The sequence below is a fragment of the Rhinoderma darwinii genome, chromosome 13 (assembly GCF_050947455.1).
Source record: "Rhinoderma darwinii isolate aRhiDar2 chromosome 13, aRhiDar2.hap1, whole genome shotgun sequence".
Lineage (NCBI taxonomy): Eukaryota > Metazoa > Chordata > Amphibia > Anura > Rhinodermatidae > Rhinoderma > Rhinoderma darwinii.
The window spans coordinates 47,159,394-47,179,966 of NC_134699.1; the positions used below are offsets into that span (position 1 = coordinate 47,159,394).

At 38.0% G+C, this 20,573-nt stretch overlaps 1 protein-coding gene across 1 annotated transcript in view; it reads left to right on the top strand.

The window, feature by feature from the left end:
- ST6GALNAC1 (ST6 N-acetylgalactosaminide alpha-2,6-sialyltransferase 1) overlaps window positions 1-12,942 on the top strand; it is a 52,271-nt gene extending 39,329 nt beyond the window's left edge. Inside the window, exons 8-9 of the mRNA XM_075845239.1 lie at window positions 11,621-11,720; window positions 12,692-12,942. Of these exons, the coding sequence (XP_075701354.1) occupies window positions 11,621-11,720; window positions 12,692-12,871 (280 nt within the window). The 3' untranslated portion in view covers window positions 12,872-12,942. The remainder of the gene's footprint in view (window positions 1-11,620; window positions 11,721-12,691) is intronic.
- Window positions 12,943-20,573: the final 7,631 nt, after the last annotated feature.

Consider the following 20,573-nt stretch of genomic DNA (forward strand, 5'->3'; position numbering starts at 1 on the left):
GAATGAGTTGTCCAACAAGCTCATATAGGTGTAACGATCAGGTGTCCACATACTTTTGCCCATATGGTGTATGTACGGGGATGCTCAGGACCAAATACTCTAAAAATTTAGCTATATAAGAGATGAAGGATTAAATGACAAACAGCTCAAATATGTGTATGTGAACAAAGTTGAATCTATATAACATTACATGATACTTACCAACATTTGGATCCCAAATCACGGGACATTTAAGCTATGTAAGTCTATGAGACTCACATTCTGAGTCTCATAGACTTGCATAGGGAAACCGGCTTCCGGTCCACACATAAGGCGCTGTGTAAATCGGCGAGTCAGTTTACAGATCACGTGACCGCACGGAGGAGCCGAACTAAGTCTATATATTGAAAGCTAGACGCCAGGTGAGGAAATAAATATCATTTACATGCACAAGATGCCCATTACAAACGGGCAGAGCAATACAAATTTTCATGGGAGTTCTTCTTTAAAGAGGATCTATCACCTGTAAAAAAGGACCTGTTTTATTTGAAAACCCATTAGTCCCTTAAGAAAATAATACTTTTCTAAACATAGGTTACTAAAAAAATGCAAAGATAACTCAATATATGGCTTACTAACACTATGCAAATGACCGATTACCTGAACTTCCAGTTAGGCCTCATTTACACGAACGTGTTTAACGTCCGTGATACGCGTATGAAAATCACGCGCGTCGCACGGACCTATGTTAGTCAATGGGGCCGTTCAGACAGTCCGTGATTTTCACGCAGTGTGTGTCCGCTGCGTAAAACTCATGACATGTCCTATACTTGGCCGTTTTTCGCGCATCACGCACCCATTGAAGTCAATGGGTGCGTGAAAATCACACGCAGCACGCGCCACAGTAGATAAAGAAATTAAGGAAAAAATAAAAGCACTTCCTTCATTTCTTTTTCTAAACATCAGAACCGCGTGTCATAAGGATGGCATATGCGTGAAAATCACGCAGCCACGCAGAAAACACTGATGACACACGGAACTGCAACGCCCCAAAAACGCAGCGTTTTTTCGAGCGCAAAACGCACACTTTCGTGTGAATAAGGCCTTAGGGGTATCTCGAATTCTCCTGCGACCTCCTACAATCCCCCTGGGCAGCATCCAAATTCAGAATGCAAGGACTTGCTGGTTATCATGAGATCTTGTGTTCTGTCTTAAAGAGCTCTATTTACTGATTTAATACAGCAGTTACCGATCAGTAAGCAGTAATATAGCAGTTACCGATCAGTAAGCATTAATATAGCAGTTACCGATCAGTAAGCATTAATATAGCAGTTACCGATTAGTAAGCATTAATATAGCAGTTACCGATCAGTAAGCATTAATATAGCAGTTACCGATCAGTAAGCAGTAATATAGCAGTTACCGATCAGTAAGCAGTAATATAGCAGTTACCGATCAGTAAGCAGTAATATAGCAGTTACCGATCAGTAAGCATTAATATAGCAGTTACCGATCAGTAAGCATTAATATAGCAGTTACCGATCAGTAAGCATTAATATAGCAGTTACCGATCAGTAAGCAGTAATATAGCAGTTACCGATCAGTAAGCATTAATATAGCAGTTACCGATCAGTAAGCATTGATATAGCAGTTACCGATTAGTAAGCATTAATATAGCAGTTATCGATCGGTAAGCATTAATATAGCAGTTACCGATCAGTAAGCAGTAATATAGCAGTTACCGATCAGTAAGCATTGATATAGCAGTTACCGATCAGTAAGCATTAATATAGCAGTTACCGATCAGTAAGCATTAATACAGCAGTTACCGATCAGTAAGCAGTAATATAGCAGTTACCGATCAGTAAGCATTAATATAGCAGTTACCGATCAGTAAGCATTAATATAGCAGTTACCGATCAGTAAGCATTAATATAGCAGTTACCGATCAGTAAGCAGTAATATAGCAGTTACCGATCAGTAAGCATTAATATAGCAGTTACCGATCAGTAAGCATTGATATAGCAGTTACCGATTAGTAAGCATTAATATAGCAGTTATCGATCGGTAAGCATTAATATAGCAGTTACCGATCAGTAAGCAGTAATATAGCAGTTACCGATCAGTAAGCATTGATATAGCAGTTACCGATCAGTAAGCATTAATATAGCAGTTACCGATCAGTAAGCATTAATACAGCAGTTACCGATCAGTAAGCAGTAATATAGCAGTTACCGATCAGTAAGCATTAATATAGCAGTTACCGATCAGTAAGCAGTAATATAGCAGTTACCGATCAGTAAGCATTAATATAGCAGTTACCGATCAGTAAGCATTAATATAGCAGTTACCGATCAGTAAGCATTAATATAGCAGTTACCGATCAGTAAGCATTAATATAGCAGTTACCGATCAGTAAGCATTAATATAGCAGTTACCGATCAGTAAGCAGTAATATAGCAGTTACCGATCAGTAAGCATTAATATAGCAGTTACCGATCAGTAAGCATTGATATAGCAGTTACCGATTAGTAAGCATTAATATAGCAGTTATCGATCGGTAAGCATTAATATAGCAGTTACCGATCAGTAAGCAGTAATATAGCAGTTACCGATCAGTAAGCATTGATATAGCAGTTACCGATCAGTAAGCATTAATATAGCAGTTACCGATCAGTAAGCATTAATACAGCAGTTACCGATCAGTAAGCAGTAATATAGCAGTTACCGATCAGTAAGCATTAATATAGCAGTTACCGATCAGTAAGCAGTAATATAGCAGTTACCGATCAGTAAGCATTAATATAGCAGTTACCGATCAGTAAGCAGTAATATAGCAGTTACCGATCAGTAAGCAGTAATATAGCAGTTACCGATCAGTAAGCATTAATATAGCAGTTACCGATCAGTAAGCAGTAATATAGCAGTTACCGATCAGTAAGCATTAATATAGCAGTTACCGATCAGTAAGCAGTAATATAGCAGTTACCGATCAGTAAGCATTAATATAGCAGTTACCGATCAGTAAGCATTGATATAGCAGTTACCGATCAGTAAGCATTAATATAGCAGTTACCGATCAGTAAGCATTGATATAGCAGTTACCGATTAGTAAGCATTAATATAGCAGTTACCGATCAGTAAGCATTAATACAGCAGTTACCGATCAGTAAGCATTAATATAGCAGTTACCGATCAGTAAGCATTAATATAGCAGTTACCGATCAGTAAGCAGTAATATAGCAGTTACCGATCAGTAAGCATTAATATAGCAGTTACCGATCAGTAAGCATTGATATAGCAGTTACCGATTAGTAAGCATTAATATAGCAGTTATCGATCGGTAAGCATTAATATAGCAGTTACCGATCAGTAAGCAGTAATATAGCAGTTACCGATCAGTAAGCATTGATATAGCAGTTACCGATCAGTAAGCATTAATATAGCAGTTACCGATCAGTAAGCATTAATACAGCAGTTACCGATCAGTAAGCAGTAATATAGCAGTTACCGATCAGTAAGCATTAATATAGCAGTTACCGATCAGTAAGCAGTAATATAGCAGTTACCGATCAGTAAGCATTAATATAGCAGTTACCGATCAGTAAGCAGTAATATAGCAGTTACCGATCAGTAAGCATTAATATAGCAGTTACCGATCAGTAAGCAGTAATATAGCAGTTACCGATCAGTAAGCATTAATATAGCAGTTACCGATCAGTAAGCAGTAATATAGCAGTTACCGATCAGTAAGCATTAATATAGCAGTTACCGATCAGTAAGCAGTAATATAGCAGTTACCGATCAGTAAGCATTAATATAGCAGTTACCGATCAGTAAGCATTGATATAGCAGTTACCGATCAGTAAGCATTAATATAGCAGTTACCGATCAGTAAGCATTGATATAGCAGTTACCGATTAGTAAGCATTAATATAGCAGTTACCGATCAGTAAGCATTAATACAGCAGTTACCGATCAGTAAGCAGTAATATAGCAGTTACCGATCAGTAAGCATTAATATAGCAGTTACCGATCAGTAAGCATTAATATAGCAGTTATCGATCAGTAAGCATTAATATAGCAGTTATCGATCAGTAAGCAGTAATATAGCAGTTACCGATCAGTAAGCATTAATATAGCAGTTACCGATCAGTAAGCATTGATATAGCAGTTACCGATCAGTAAGCATTAATATAGCAGTTACCGATCAGTAAGCATTGATATAGCAGTTACCGATTAGTAAGCATTAATATAGCAGTTACCGATCAGTAAGCATTAATACAGCAGTTACCGATCAGTAAGCAGTAATATAGCAGTTACCGATCAGTAAGCATTAATATAGCAGTTATCGATCAGTAAGCATTAATATAGCAGTTATCGATCAGTAAGCATTAATATAGCAGTTACCGATCAGTAAGCATTAATATAGCAGTTACCGATCAGTAAGCATTAATATAGCAGTTATCGATCAGTAAGCAGTAATATAGCAGTTATCGATCGGCAAGCATTGATATAGCAGTTACCGATCAGTAAGCATTAATATAGCAGTTACCGATCAGTAAGCAGTAATATAGCAGTTACCGATCAGTAAGCATTAATATAGCAGTTATCGATCAGTAAGCATTAATATAGCAGTTATCGATCGGCAAGCATTGATATAGCAGTTACCCATCAGTAAGCATTAATATAGCAGTTACCGATCAGTAAGCATTAATATAGCAGTTACCGATCAGTAAGCAGTAATATAGCAGTTACCGATCAGTAAGCAGTAATATAGCAGTTACCGATCAGTAAGCATTAATATAGCAGTTATCGATCAGTAAGCATTAATATAGCAGTTATCGATCGGCAAGCATTGATATAGCAGTTACCCATCAGTAAGCATTAATATAGCAGTTACCGATCAGTAAGCAGTAATATAGCAGTTACCGATCAGTAAGCAGTAATATAGCAGTTACCGATCAGTAAGCAGTAATATAGCAGTTACCGATCAGTAAGCATTAATATAGCAGTTACCGATCAGTAAGCATTAATATAGCAGTTACCGATCAGTAAGCATTAATATAGCAGTTACCGATCAGTAAGCAGTAATATAGCAGTTACCGATCAGTAAGCATTAATATAGCAGTTACCGATCAGTAAGCATTGATATAGCAGTTACCGATTAGTAAGCATTAATATAGCAGTTATCGATCGGTAAGCATTAATATAGCAGTTACCGATCAGTAAGCAGTAATATAGCAGTTACCGATCAGTAAGCATTGATATAGCAGTTACCGATTAGTAAGCATTAATACAGCAGTTACCGATCAGTAAGCATTAATATAGCAGTTACCGATCAGTAAGCAGTAATATAGCAGTTACCGATCAGTAAGCATTAATATAGCAGTTACCGATCAGTAAGCAGTAATATAGCAGTTACCGATCAGTAAGCATTAATATAGCAGTTACCGATCAGTAAGCAGTAATATAGCAGTTACCGATCAGTAAGCATTAATATAGCAGTTACCGATCAGTAAGCATTGATATAGCAGTTACCGATCAGTAAGCATTAATATAGCAGTTACCGATCAGTAAGCATTGATATAGCAGTTACCGATTAGTAAGCATTAATATAGCAGTTACCGATCAGTAAGCATTAATACAGCAGTTACCGATCAGTAAGCATTAATATAGCAGTTACCGATCAGTAAGCATTAATATAGCAGTTACCGATCAGTAAGCAGTAATATAGCAGTTACCGATCAGTAAGCATTAATATAGCAGTTACCGATCAGTAAGCATTGATATAGCAGTTACCGATTAGTAAGCATTAATATAGCAGTTATCGATCGGTAAGCATTAATATAGCAGTTACCGATCAGTAAGCAGTAATATAGCAGTTACCGATCAGTAAGCATTGATATAGCAGTTACCGATCAGTAAGCATTAATATAGCAGTTACCGATCAGTAAGCATTAATACAGCAGTTACCGATCAGTAAGCAGTAATATAGCAGTTACCGATCAGTAAGCATTAATATAGCAGTTACCGATCAGTAAGCAGTAATATAGCAGTTACCGATCAGTAAGCATTAATATAGCAGTTACCGATCAGTAAGCATTGATATAGCAGTTACCGATCAGTAAGCATTAATATAGCAGTTACCGATCAGTAAGCATTGATATAGCAGTTACCGATTAGTAAGCATTAATATAGCAGTTACCGATCAGTAAGCATTAATACAGCAGTTACCGATCAGTAAGCAGTAATATAGCAGTTACCGATCAGTAAGCATTAATATAGCAGTTACCGATCAGTAAGCATTAATATAGCAGTTATCGATCAGTAAGCATTAATATAGCAGTTATCGATCAGTAAGCAGTAATATAGCAGTTACCGATCAGTAAGCATTAATATAGCAGTTACCGATCAGTAAGCATTGATATAGCAGTTACCGATCAGTAAGCATTGATATAGCAGTTACCGATTAGTAAGCATTAATATAGCAGTTACCGATCAGTAAGCATTAATACAGCAGTTACCGATCAGTAAGCAGTAATATAGCAGTTACCGATCAGTAAGCATTAATATAGCAGTTACCGATCAGTAAGCATTAATACAGCAGTTACCGATCAGTAAGCAGTAATATAGCAGTTACCGATCAGTAAGCATTAATATAGCAGTTACCGATCAGTAAGCATTAATATAGCAGTTATCGATCAGTAAGCATTAATATAGCAGTTATCGATCAGTAAGCAGTAATATAGCAGTTACCGATCAGTAAGCATTAATATAGCAGTTACCGATCAGTAAGCATTGATATAGCAGTTACCGATCAGTAAGCATTGATATAGCAGTTACCGATTAGTAAGCATTAATATAGCAGTTACCGATCAGTAAGCATTAATACAGCAGTTACCGATCAGTAAGCAGTAATATAGCAGTTACCGATCAGTAAGCATTAATATAGCAGTTACCGATCAGTAAGCATTGATATAGCAGTTACCGATCAGTAAGCATTAATATAGCAGTTACCGATCAGTAAGCATTGATATAGCAGTTACCGATTAGTAAGCATTAATATAGCAGTTACCGATCAGTAAGCATTAATACAGCAGTTACCGATCAGTAAGCAGTAATATAGCAGTTACCGATCAGTAAGCATTAATATAGCAGTTATCGATCAGTAAGCATTAATATAGCAGTTATCGATCAGTAAGCATTAATATAGCAGTTACCGATCAGTAAGCATTAATATAGCAGTTACCGATCAGTAAGCATTAATATAGCAGTTATCGATCAGTAAGCAGTAATATAGCAGTTATCGATCGGCAAGCATTGATATAGCAGTTACCGATCAGTAAGCATTAATATAGCAGTTACCGATCAGTAAGCAGTAATATAGCAGTTACCGATCAGTAAGCATTAATATAGCAGTTATCGATCAGTAAGCATTAATATAGCAGTTATCGATCGGCAAGCATTGATATAGCAGTTACCCATCAGTAAGCATTAATATAGCAGTTACCGATCAGTAAGCATTAATATAGCAGTTACCGATCAGTAAGCAGTAATATAGCAGTTACCGATCAGTAAGCAGTAATATAGCAGTTACCGATCAGTAAGCATTAATATAGCAGTTATCGATCAGTAAGCATTAATATAGCAGTTATCGATCGGCAAGCATTGATATAGCAGTTACCCATCAGTAAGCATTAATATAGCAGTTACCGATCAGTAAGCAGTAATATAGCAGTTACCGATCAGTAAGCAGTAATATAGCAGTTACCGATCAGTAAGCAGTAATATAGCAGTTACCGATCAGTAAGCATTAATATAGCAGTTACCGATCAGTAAGCATTAATATAGCAGTTACCGATCAGTAAGCATTAATATAGCAGTTACCGATCAGTAAGCAGTAATATAGCAGTTACCGATCAGTAAGCATTAATATAGCAGTTACCGATCAGTAAGCATTAATATAGCAGTTACCGATCAGTAAGCATTAATATAGCAGTTACCGATCATTAAGCAGTAATATAGCAGTTACCGATCAGTAAGCATTAATATAGCAGTTACCGATCAGTAAGCATTGATATAGCAGTTACCGATTAGTAAGCATTAATATAGCAGTTATCGATCGGTAAGCATTAATATAGCAGTTACCGATCAGTAAGCAGTAATATAGCAGTTACCGATCAGTAAGCATTGATATAGCAGTTACCGATCAGTAAGCATTAATATAGCAGTTACCGATCAGTAAGCATTAATACAGCAGTTACCGATCAGTAAGCAGTAATATAGCAGTTACCGATCAGTAAGCATTAATATAGCAGTTACCGATCAGTAAGCATTAATATAGCAGTTACCGATCAGTAAGCAGTAATATAGCAGTTACCGATCAGTAAGCATTAATATAGCAGTTACCGATCAGTAAGCATTGATATAGCAGTTACCGATTAGTAAGCATTAATATAGCAGTTATCGATCGGTAAGCATTAATATAGCAGTTACCGATCAGTAAGCAGTAATATAGCAGTTACCGATCAGTAAGCATTGATATAGCAGTTACCGATCAGTAAGCATTAATATAGCAGTTACCGATCAGTAAGCATTAATACAGCAGTTACCGATCAGTAAGCAGTAATATAGCAGTTACCGATCAGTAAGCATTAATATAGCAGTTACCGATCAGTAAGCAGTAATATAGCAGTTACCGATCAGTAAGCATTAATATAGCAGTTACCGATCAGTAAGCAGTAATATAGCAGTTACCGATCAGTAAGCAGTAATATAGCAGTTACCGATCAGTAAGCATTAATATAGCAGTTACCGATCAGTAAGCAGTAATATAGCAGTTACCGATCAGTAAGCATTAATATAGCAGTTACCGATCAGTAAGCAGTAATATAGCAGTTACCGATCAGTAAGCATTAATATAGCAGTTACCGATCAGTAAGCATTGATATAGCAGTTACCGATCAGTAAGCATTAATATAGCAGTTACCGATCAGTAAGCATTGATATAGCAGTTACCGATTAGTAAGCATTAATATAGCAGTTACCGATCAGTAAGCATTAATACAGCAGTTACCGATCAGTAAGCATTAATATAGCAGTTACCGATCAGTAAGCATTAATATAGCAGTTACCGATCAGTAAGCAGTAATATAGCAGTTACCGATCAGTAAGCATTAATATAGCAGTTACCGATCAGTAAGCATTGATATAGCAGTTACCGATCAGTAAGCATTAATATAGCAGTTACCGATCAGTAAGCATTAATACAGCAGTTACCGATCAGTAAGCAGTAATATAGCAGTTACCGATCAGTAAGCATTAATACAGCAGTTACCGATCAGTAAGCAGTAATATAGCAGTTACCGATCAGTAAGCATTGATATAGTAGTTACCGATCAGTAAGCATTAATATAGTAGTTATCGATCAGTAAGCATTGATATAGCAGTTACCGATTAGTAAGCATTAATATAGCAGTTATCGATCGGTAAGCATTAATATAGCAGTTACCGATCAGTAAGCAGTAATATAGCAGTTACCGATCAGTAAGCATTGATATAGCAGTTACCGATCAGTAAGCATTAATATAGCAGTTACCGATCAGTAAGCATTAATACAGCAGTTACCGATCAGTAAGCAGTAATATAGCAGTTACCGATCAGTAAGCATTAATATAGCAGTTATCGATCAGTAAGCATTAATATAGCAGTTACCGATCAGTAAGCAGTAATATAGCAGTTACCGATCAGTAAGCATTAATATAGCAGTTACCGATCAGTAAGCAGTAATATAGCAGTTACCGATCAGTAAGCATTAATATAGCAGTTACCGATCAGTAAGCAGTAATATAGCAGTTACCGATCAGTAAGCATTAATATAGCAGTTACCGATCAGTAAGCAGTAATATAGCAGTTACCGATCAGTAAGCATTAATATAGCAGTTACCGATCAGTAAGCAGTAATATAGCAGTTACCGATCAGTAAGCATTAATATAGCAGTTACCGATCAGTAAGCAGTAATATAGCAGTTACCGATCAGTAAGCATTAATATAGCAGTTACCGATCAGTAAGCATTGATATAGCAGTTACCGATCAGTAAGCATTAATATAGCAGTTACCGATCAGTAAGCATTGATATAGCAGTTACCGATTAGTAAGCATTAATATAGCAGTTACCGATCAGTAAGCATTAATACAGCAGTTACCGATCAGTAAGCAGTAATATAGCAGTTACCGATCAGTAAGCATTAATATAGCAGTTACCGATCAGTAAGCATTAATATAGCAGTTATCGATCAGTAAGCATTAATATAGCAGTTATCGATCAGTAAGCAGTAATATAGCAGTTACCGATCAGTAAGCATTAATATAGCAGTTACCGATCAGTAAGCATTGATATAGCAGTTACCGATCAGTAAGCATTAATATAGCAGTTACCGATCAGTAAGCATTGATATAGCAGTTACCGATTAGTAAGCATTAATATAGCAGTTACCGATCAGTAAGCATTAATACAGCAGTTACCGATCAGTAAGCAGTAATATAGCAGTTACCGATCAGTAAGCATTAATATAGCAGTTATCGATCAGTAAGCATTAATATAGCAGTTACCGATCAGTAAGCATTAATATAGCAGTTACCGATCAGTAAGCATTAATATAGCAGTTATCGATCAGTAAGCATTAATATAGCAGTTATCGATCGGCAAGCATTGATATAGCAGTTACCGATCAGTAAGCATTAATATAGCAGTTACCGATCAGTAAGCAGTAATATAGCAGTTACCGATCAGTAAGCATTAATATAGCAGTTATCGATCAGTAAGCATTAATATAGCAGTTATCGATCGGCAAGCATTGATATAGCAGTTACCCATCAGTAAGCATTAATATAGCAGTTACCGATCAGTAACTGCTCTTTTAATACAATAAATAGAGCTCTTTGAGACAGAATATGAAATCTCATGATAACCAGCGAGATCTCACGGTCTAGGCTTGGATGCTGCCTTTGAGGGGTTGTGGGAGGATGCAGAGGACGCCGGAATACCCCTACCTGGAGGTTCGGGAGTCGGGTAATTTGCATAGTTAAAACAAACCATATACTGAGGTATCTTTACAGATTTTTAATAACATTTATTTAGAAAATTATGGGTTTTCAAATAAAACAGTTGTTCTCTACAGGTGTTTATAGGATCCTCTGTCAGAGAGTTCCAAAGTCTCACTGCTTTTACAGTAAAGAATCCTCTACTATGTTTGTGTAGAGACCTCCTTTCCTCTAGATGCAGAGCATACCTGTTTGTTAAAGTTACAGTCCTGGGTATAAATCGATCATGAGAGAGATCTCTGTACTGATCTTTGACATATTTATACATAGTTATTGGTCACCCCTCAGCCGTCTCTTTCCAATGTAATTAACTCCATTTTCAATATCTGGGTACTGCAGTTTACTCCTTCCGTTTTTCATGTTGGTGTCTTTCAAACCACATGTCCTTCTTGTATACTGTATACAATATTCCGTTTGTAGTCTCACTAGTGACTTATAAAGAGGTAAACTATGTTCATATGTTACATTTCCTAGAATTTGTAATAACATTACTGAGGTTAGGCTTTCAACATTGTTTCCTAAACATTCTGTAGGTTCCTGAGATCAAATATACTTAATGGGAAGCACTGGCGTCTATACAGGCCAAGCACAGGGGCCTTGGTTCTGCTTACAGCACTACATCTGTGTGACACGGTGAGAACATGACAACTTTCTACAGAGATGGTCCCACATGGTCCCGGCATTTATGTTATTCATTCTAAAAGGACTATTTTGGAATATTGCCAGGTTGCCAACACCAGAATGACAAAAATGAATAGTCATAATTGACATTAGTTGTTGATCTTTAGGGCAGCAGAGTAAAGACGGCTGTTTTCAGAATTGATTTTGTGGTTTTCTTTTGTCTATGGAAACAATTGTTTCATTCAACATTTCAATGCTTTGTAGGTATTGCTTTCATTCACCCAGTCTAGTTCTGGTGCTTTTACTACTCACCCACTATTTATAATTTGTGTTAAAGTCACCCGTTTGGGACAAAGTAAGATGTACTCAGGCGATACATTTGATTTGGATCACAAACTTTGTTAAAAGGTTGTCTACTTTCTATGTAGGCCTAACATGAGAAGTTTTGTCACTTATAATTGATGCTCATTTGACATTTTGTCCCAGTTCGTCTACTGAAGTAGTCCTGGGTGGGGGAAACTTTCCTGGTATCCTATAAAGGGGTTTCAGATTGCCCACCCCCACCTTAGTCTCTAAAGTTTAACTGTTGGATGGACATTCGGCCCTGATTCATCCGGTAGCATGCACGTTTGACTCTACTGAGCGTGCATGTTATGTTTGTCCATATAGCATTCTATATGTACTTACCATTGGGTCATATAGCATTATCAGCCGCGTAGACACTGGGATCAACTGGTTGTACCCAGGAATGTAAAAGAAATTGTGTCGCTTCCCCATAGCGTCCTAGATGATTGGCGTCCTAGGTGATTGTATGCTCTGTCAACCCCTTGTCCCAGCCCTGGTAGCAGTCCCATGGTCTCATCCAGATTGTCATGTTGTGCGCAGGGCAATAGAACAGTCCATGGTGCCATTAGTCATCCAGTTTACCCCATACAGACTCAATAAATGACTATGCCTATTTAACATGTTTCCTTACCTTGAAGGTCAGTGCCTATGGTTTCATGACCGAGGATTTTAAAGAATATGCCAATCATTATTATGACGAGACGAAGACCGAAACTGTTTTATATATAAACCACGACTTTCTTTTGGAGAAAGACCTATGGGCTCGCCTACATGAGGAAAACATCATCAAACTTTATAAGGGAACTAAAGGACTATAGAATGGGAACCATATAAAGAAGTCATGAAACTGAACTACAGTATGTGAAATGTAGGAAAAACTATTTTTATAATTCATGGTAAAATAAATTAGTCGAATGAGTTCAATTAAAAAATATTCTATATTTTATATCAGGTTACAGGGTAAAGTGATGGTCATTTTGAAAATGAAAGTGTTAACACGGTTGAACTTTTATAGGGGCATTATTCTTATCTTTTTGCTCTCCACCTCCTTTCCCCTTGTTTTGTAGGGTGGACTATGGCTTCTAAGAGTTGCTAGGTGATACTATGAAAACTGTATTCTTCCTCGGTTGAAAAGAACGTCTCATTCTCCGAGCCCTGCTGAGACATGGATTAACTGGCTGCCTTTCACACTTGCTATTTATTTGCCGTCTGTCCCTTTCCTCCTCTTTTCTCTTGTGCTTCTACTTTTCTGTTGCAATTAAATAGTTTTCACCCCCCCCCCCCCCACCATACAATGCATTCAGAAAGTCTTAATGCCCTTTGCATTTTTTTCACATTTGGTATGTTGAGGCCTTAATAAAAAAAAAAATAATTTTTTTCCCCCCATCATTCGGCACTCAATACCCCATAATGACAAAGTGAAAACAGAATGTTTTTCACTTACCTGAATGTTTTTCTGGAGATTCTCTGTTTTGCTCTATTAGGCCACAGATGAATACGTACGTCATCATGACAACAAAGGAAGCAGAGCTGTCATCATGAGTCACCCAGGAGTTTGTATAAGAAAAGTGTTAACTACGCGTGGCCACAGATATTGTGTCGATTACATCAATAGACAGTGAAGTCACCGATACAGGAATTCACCAACAGTCGGGAAAATAGAGGCCATCTCAAAACAAGTAGAAGAGAGGGTTTTCTGCCCGAATGGCTTGAACTCATAGAAAAGACTTGTTGGACTCAAGTGTTATCAGGAAAGTCTACTGAAGAATGTATGGTAATCTGTCTTTGATCTAAACCTCAGAACAGGTCAGGTAAGGTTCTACAACCACACTATAATAATACGTCAACAATAGGGCATCTCAAAGAGAAGAAATTCATTATTTGAGTCCTGACCTCAATCCTTATAAAAGTTATTTCCGTTTATGAAGTCGGCTACTCCAAAACAAAACATCAAAAATATTACATGGGTTGAGACAGTTTTGCTTAGAGGATTGAGTGAAGCTGTCTTACAACCCCAGCAGCTACAGAAAGTATTTAGCTTGTGGCGGAAATTAGCAATAAAGGATGTCCAATTAATTTTATAGAGAAGACTAGGCTACAAACGCCATTAGGTCTAGTCCACGCAAGTTGTAAATACTGCAGATTATCTGCAAAGTATATATCGTTGCGGAAAATCCGCAGCATAATACAGTAGCAGAGGAGTGGATGAGATTTCAAGAAATATCCGCACAAAAACAGTGTGCCGGGAGCTTCATGGCACGGGTTTCCTTAGCCAAGCGCTACCTGCAAGCCTTATATTACCAAGACCAATGCCAAGTGTCGGATGGAGTGGTGTAAAGCCGCCGCCGCTGGACTCTGGAGCAGTGGACACGTGTTATGTGAAGTGATGGATCACGCTTCTCTATCTGGCAGTCTGATGGACGAGTCTGGCTTTGGTGAATGCCAGGAGGATGTTACCTGCCTGACTGCAATGCGCTTGTTTTTTAGTCAGAAATTTCTGCAACAAAATCTGCCGCGTGTGCAGGGAGCCTAAGGCTGGGTTCCCACAGTGCAGATTTGCTGCAGATTTTGCAAGCGCTTTTTTAACCAAGACCAGAATTGGATCCAGGAGAGCAGACCTATAAGGCCTCTCTTTATATATTTCTTCTGCTTAGGTTGCGTTCCTGGTTTTGGCATAAAAAACACATGCAAAATCTTCAGCAAATCTGCACTGTGGGAACCCAACCTAAGGGTGCAGTCACACAAGGAAGCTTTTGATGCAGAAATTTCTGCGACTGAAAATCAGTTCCATTCATCGGATTGTGAGTTTATTCTGGAGTACCTCTGGTTTCGTTTTTTAGTGACTGTCATTTTTAAGTAGAGCTGTATCAGAATCCCATTGCGCCTGGTTGTTTAGACGGGGCAGAAGTTTCAGCGACATATCCCAGGTAACCTAGACAGGTTACTTCTACAGAAGGAATGTAGATGGATTTATCGTTTGAAAACACTACATCCATATGGAATCAATGACTATATGTCATATGTAAGCTTTATCTAAATTTCAGCATAATACATGGCATATAATTCCATATCCACCTTAAATACAATAAGATAAGGGACTATGTGTTACTAATAATATAATCCGATATTAGCATCAAAACACAAGGGATGTACTACTAATAATATGATTCGATATCTGCATCATAATACAGATCAGATAGGGGACTATGTGCTATTAATAACATGATCTGACATCTACATCAAACATAACTAGAAAAGGGATGTGCTGATATATCACTGTATATCACTCCCTGAAATATATACTACACACCCCCCCCAGTGCATTGGAATATGCCATCTATTATATGTGCTGATAGCCTGACACACGCTATATATTACCCCATACTGTTATAACACATGCATTGGACAGACAGATTCAGACAGGTCTGGCATCACTCACTATGGATATAGTGAATCCTGGTGCTGTCCCTCTGACGTGGAGGAACAGTCTGTACAGCACATTCCTGCAGTTTAGTGTGGAGAGACAGGGCATGCCCATTTCCAACAGGGCTGACTCTGGTACTCGGACCACGCCCCCTCATGACATGAAGGGAGGCTGCAAGGGTGCAGACCATTGATTGGCCAGCACAGCCAAACCCCCAAAAATCGGGGCGGGATTCCAGCAAAGACGTGATGCCAGTTTATTGGCTGAAGATAACAGTGAGCTCATGAGGAGGAGGGTACTCGGTCTTTAAAAGACAGAGCATTTTGCCACTGACAGTGGCTAGCAACTATGTCCACGTTTGATCATAGAATCAGTGCATTGTCTACACAGACCTCTGGAATGCCAGAGGGTCTAATCTATTAACTCTATGAGCCCCTGATGAATTACTGCAGAGTTACTTATGCGTAGGGCTAGAGAACTACAGATAGGCAGGATTAGTGTGTTGCTAAACACGAGATCCTCACAGTGGAATCCACAGCAGCTGAAGCTGTATCAGCTCCTGGCAGTTACTGGGCTTGATAAAGCAGCTGATCTGCTAATAAGGGAGCTGCACAGACATCTCTATAGCAGCAGTAGCTGAAATACAAGAGATTCATCTAGAGGAACTCCTAGAGCAGCTGCTCATGTTGCATCAATTCCTGGCACACACCTTGTGACAAGGAGGGTACCGGTCCCAACTTGGAACTAAAATATTTAAATATAATATATTTTTTTTAAATATATAAAAATATACAAATAAATAAAAACCAGGAAAATTCTAAAATAAAATATAAATACTAGAGTGTGATGGTATTAACCATTTAAATCTCATCCTTGTCCTATCCGAATTTATTACATATGTCAATGTAAAGTGCGCAAGCGCTAGTGAACGTACCTTATGGATACAATTGTATCACTATCTTAAATTGCTAAAAAGTGAAATAAATCTCACATTAAAGGTTAGGCTCTAACCAAAAAAATTCCCATTGGTATTCAGCCAGTGAAACATATATATTACTCAAGGGAAAAACCACGTATATTTACTATTGCACAGCGAATAAAGGCATATTCCTTCACAGCATCTGGATTATCTCCTTGGATTTCTGCCCCAGAATCTTGGTAAAATTGAATCTTTCCTCTGGATTTTTCCTTCTATGCACAAAATTGTCAGTTTTAATACAAAATTTACAAGAATTACAAAAATTCAGAAGACTTACACAAATTTTTCAGGGAATTTCATTGGTCATACATTTTGGAACCGAATGAGCTAGATCCCCCCCCCCCCCCTGCAAACATGCAAACCTACTTCTTTATTACCATAGGGTGAAAATAAGTGGCTGCCAGAGAGCTCTATATTAACATACAACAGTCTGCTCCATACAAATAAGACTTATGCTGCATTTTTGTGTTTTTCTCATGGCGCTTTTTGTTACGTTTTTAATGCATTTTTTAGTGCAGCCAGATGTAACATTAAAGTCTATAGTAAAATATATAATGCACTACCTACACCTCTGTTTTGGTTTGTGGCCTTTCTGAGGCTATTTTGTGGTCAGTGGCATGTTTTTCCAAATGCAGAATGCTCTGGGTAGGGCATTTTTTCAGGCGTTCGTACCATAGGACTTAAAAAACGCCATAAAAAAAACGCATGTACAAAATTACACTAAAGGTGTATTCACACTGTGCATTTTTGCCACGTTATTTGCCGCTTTTTTCCAGTGTATCCGAAAACCACACATGAAAACGTATGCACTTTTACGGCTATTTGCCTCAAAAAACACAGTGTGAATACACCCTAAATTAAAAATGCCACCAAAAATGCCACGTTACATTTTATGTTTTTTGATACAGTTTTAATTGCCAGAAAAAAAATTGTGTGTAAAGGAGGTCTAATGTATATGGCGAGCTTTAAGGGATTATCCACCCATGGACAACTGATGACCTATCCACATGGTAGGTCATCAGTATATGATCGGTGGGGCTCAGACAACCGGACCCCGCACTGATCAGCTGCTTTGGCTGCCTCCGGGCACCAGATATGCATTCCGGAAGCAGATGGCTGCGGTCATGGAATAGAGGGTGAGCTGCAGTACTACAGCTCTGCTCCTACTCTAGTGAATGGCCGCTATGCAGTAGTCGAAGTAATCTGCTTCCGGCTCTACCTGCTCACCCTTCATAGCAACCGGCGCCCGGAGGCAGCCGGAGCAGCTGATCGGTGCGGGTAAATAATAATTACAAAAAATATCAATGCAACCACATGGTCTAGATGCTGAAGATAAAGCACAAGCGCCGATTACGTTGTGTATAGACAATTAACATTACAGTCCTATACCGCTGAAAGAATTATGTTTGCATTATGCCTCATCCCACTGGGCATTATTTTTTTTCTCTCAAAGTCTCAAGTGTGGAAACCATTAACACAGTTACCGCCTGGCCCACAACAAGCTGCATGCAAGTCGCTGTTGTGCAAAGGAACACACCCTGCTTAACCTGGCTTTACTCCATGATCCATCGTCTTTTGTTGAGCTATCCTATTACATTATTAAAACCAAATATTGCTGCTGGGATACAGGACTTTGTCTAGGAAACCAAAAAATGCTACTGCAGAGGAGGAAATACTACAGACATAGGAGGGGGGGGGGGATTTATCAACTCTCTGCGCCAGTTTCTGCCATAGAGAAGTGGCAAAAGGACACAAAATTCAGAAATTGAGACTTTTGACATTTTGCTCCACTCTTGCCGCTTTGGTGCAAAGGGGGCATGGCCTTGGGCGTAGTCAATGGGTGCATGCAAATCACGCACGGCACACGGATGTTGGAGGAGGCTGCAAGTGATGTAGAAGAGCCAGGGGGAGAATCAAAATCTGAGGGGCGCCATTTCAAATTTCGCCTCAGGCAGCAGAAAAGCTAGCATCGGCCCTGAGTGTAGTCAGTGTGCCCAGGAAGCGCCCCGACGCATGTTTCGCATAAATAGCTTTCTCAAGGAATTTAAAATCTGCAGCATGCCCTATCTGTTGTGGACAGGGCACTGGATTTCACCTATTGTAATGCAATGGTTGGAATCTACTACAGAATCCACATGTAAATTTGCATGTATTTACGACGTGTAAATGTGCCTTAAGGGTATGTTCACACCTTTTGGCACTGAAGTGGCAGGAAGGTGATGGGATAAATGGGTCGTCTCAGAAAGAGAAGCTCTGTCCATATGCCTTAATATTACAAAAGGACATCATAGAGTGAGGGGTCCCCTGCTTGGGACCCTTATCTATGAGCCAAAACTGATGGCTGCATCTTTTAAATCTAGACGGGATTTGGAGCTCTGAACCCTATAAATATATATAAAAAAATAATCAGCACATACTTTCAGATCTAAAAAGACATTATGATACAAGGCAGATATTCACTTTAAAGAGAAATCAAAGCAAAACTGTTTTGATTGTTTTATTTCTTTTTTGTTAAAACAATTTGTTCCCGTGAAGTGTTCTTAGAACTACTTTTATGTAAAAATCCCGGTACCACAATATTTCCCCTTTGAAGTCAAGCAGAGAAAATAGTGAATGGAAAATATATATGCTTTGGCGTTCCTGTTTTATTGTTATTTTCACTTATAGATGAATAATTTAACATGCTTCATGGAACATTTAAAGGGCTTTTCCAAAGTTTCTAAATATGTTTTAATAAACCTAAAACTGTAAAATAAAACAAATTGCAATATACTTACTATAGTGATTCTGTACCGTTCCTGCTCCACCGATCTAAATACCCTTGCATTTATCATCTGTATGTGATGAAGTAACATCCACGTGACGTCACGTCTAATGATTTTCGGCAGTCATTTAAGACCTGCTACTATGGCGCTCCTTCCATGCTGACTTCTCATTATGGTCAAGTGGGTGGGCGACCATTTACATTATATGACTATTTTAATTTCATCCACAATAAATGATACCTTTAGTTTATACGTTGCAGTGTAGTACTCAAACGATACACACCACTTCCACAGTACTGAACCACAAACCCAATGACAAGATCAGAATATACACGGGTTTATTTGTTTTCTGGAAAAGTTGAGGCACACTGGTCATGCACAAAACGGTAGGAGATTTTTTAATCCAAACTATTTCAAAAGATGCGTACCGTAATTGTTTCTTTTAGCTGCATTGGAGTAATGAAAATTTGTTGCAAAAAAATTCATAGTATTTAAACAGAAATATCTGAATAGACAACTCTCTTACTTTCACTTGGTTAGTGTTTACTGCCACAGATCACATATATTTGCATAACTTTTCATTCATACAAAGTAGTTCATACGACAGGTAAATTTCATGAAAATATACATGATTTATGTTCAGATTTTACCAGCAAAGATTCATTATTAAATTTACATTTATACGGCAAATGCTAGTTGTATATTGTGTTATTTTGACTCTTACCCACAAAGCTTACAATCTTTATTTAAATATTGTAACAAATCACTTTCACATTTATTTCAGATATATAACGGTGCAGTAATAAGCGGCATATTGTGTTTTAGAAGTCTGCCACGTGTGAATCCACCCTAATATAGCATTGGAAAAAATAATTCATGGGACCGATAAAGATAAATTCACCATTTTTTTTAAACAAAATTGTAGGTTCATCTTTGTACACTGTTTTACATTTTCCATATAGATATAATCTACATTAATAGCTGAGTAGTTTTGCTAATACATTGACTTACTTACGTTGTACCGATTCTGAGGTATTGCAAAGAATAGTGTACATTTTCATCCAGAGCTGCAATCACAATTCTGAGGGTTGCTGTTCTTATAATGAAACATACTTCTTGCGTTTTCAGTGACTCTACAGAGATTTCTGCTACATAGCTACTTTAAAAACGTAAGGCCCTTTTATACAGGCCAGTGATCGGGCAAACGAGCGTTCATCTGAGCACTCGTTCCCGATCATTGCTCCGCGAACAGGGCAACGATCAGCCGATGAACGAGCAAACGCTCATTCATCGGCTCATCGTATAGTTTATGCAGTACTAAATATTATTGTTGTCAGCAGCACATCTCCCTG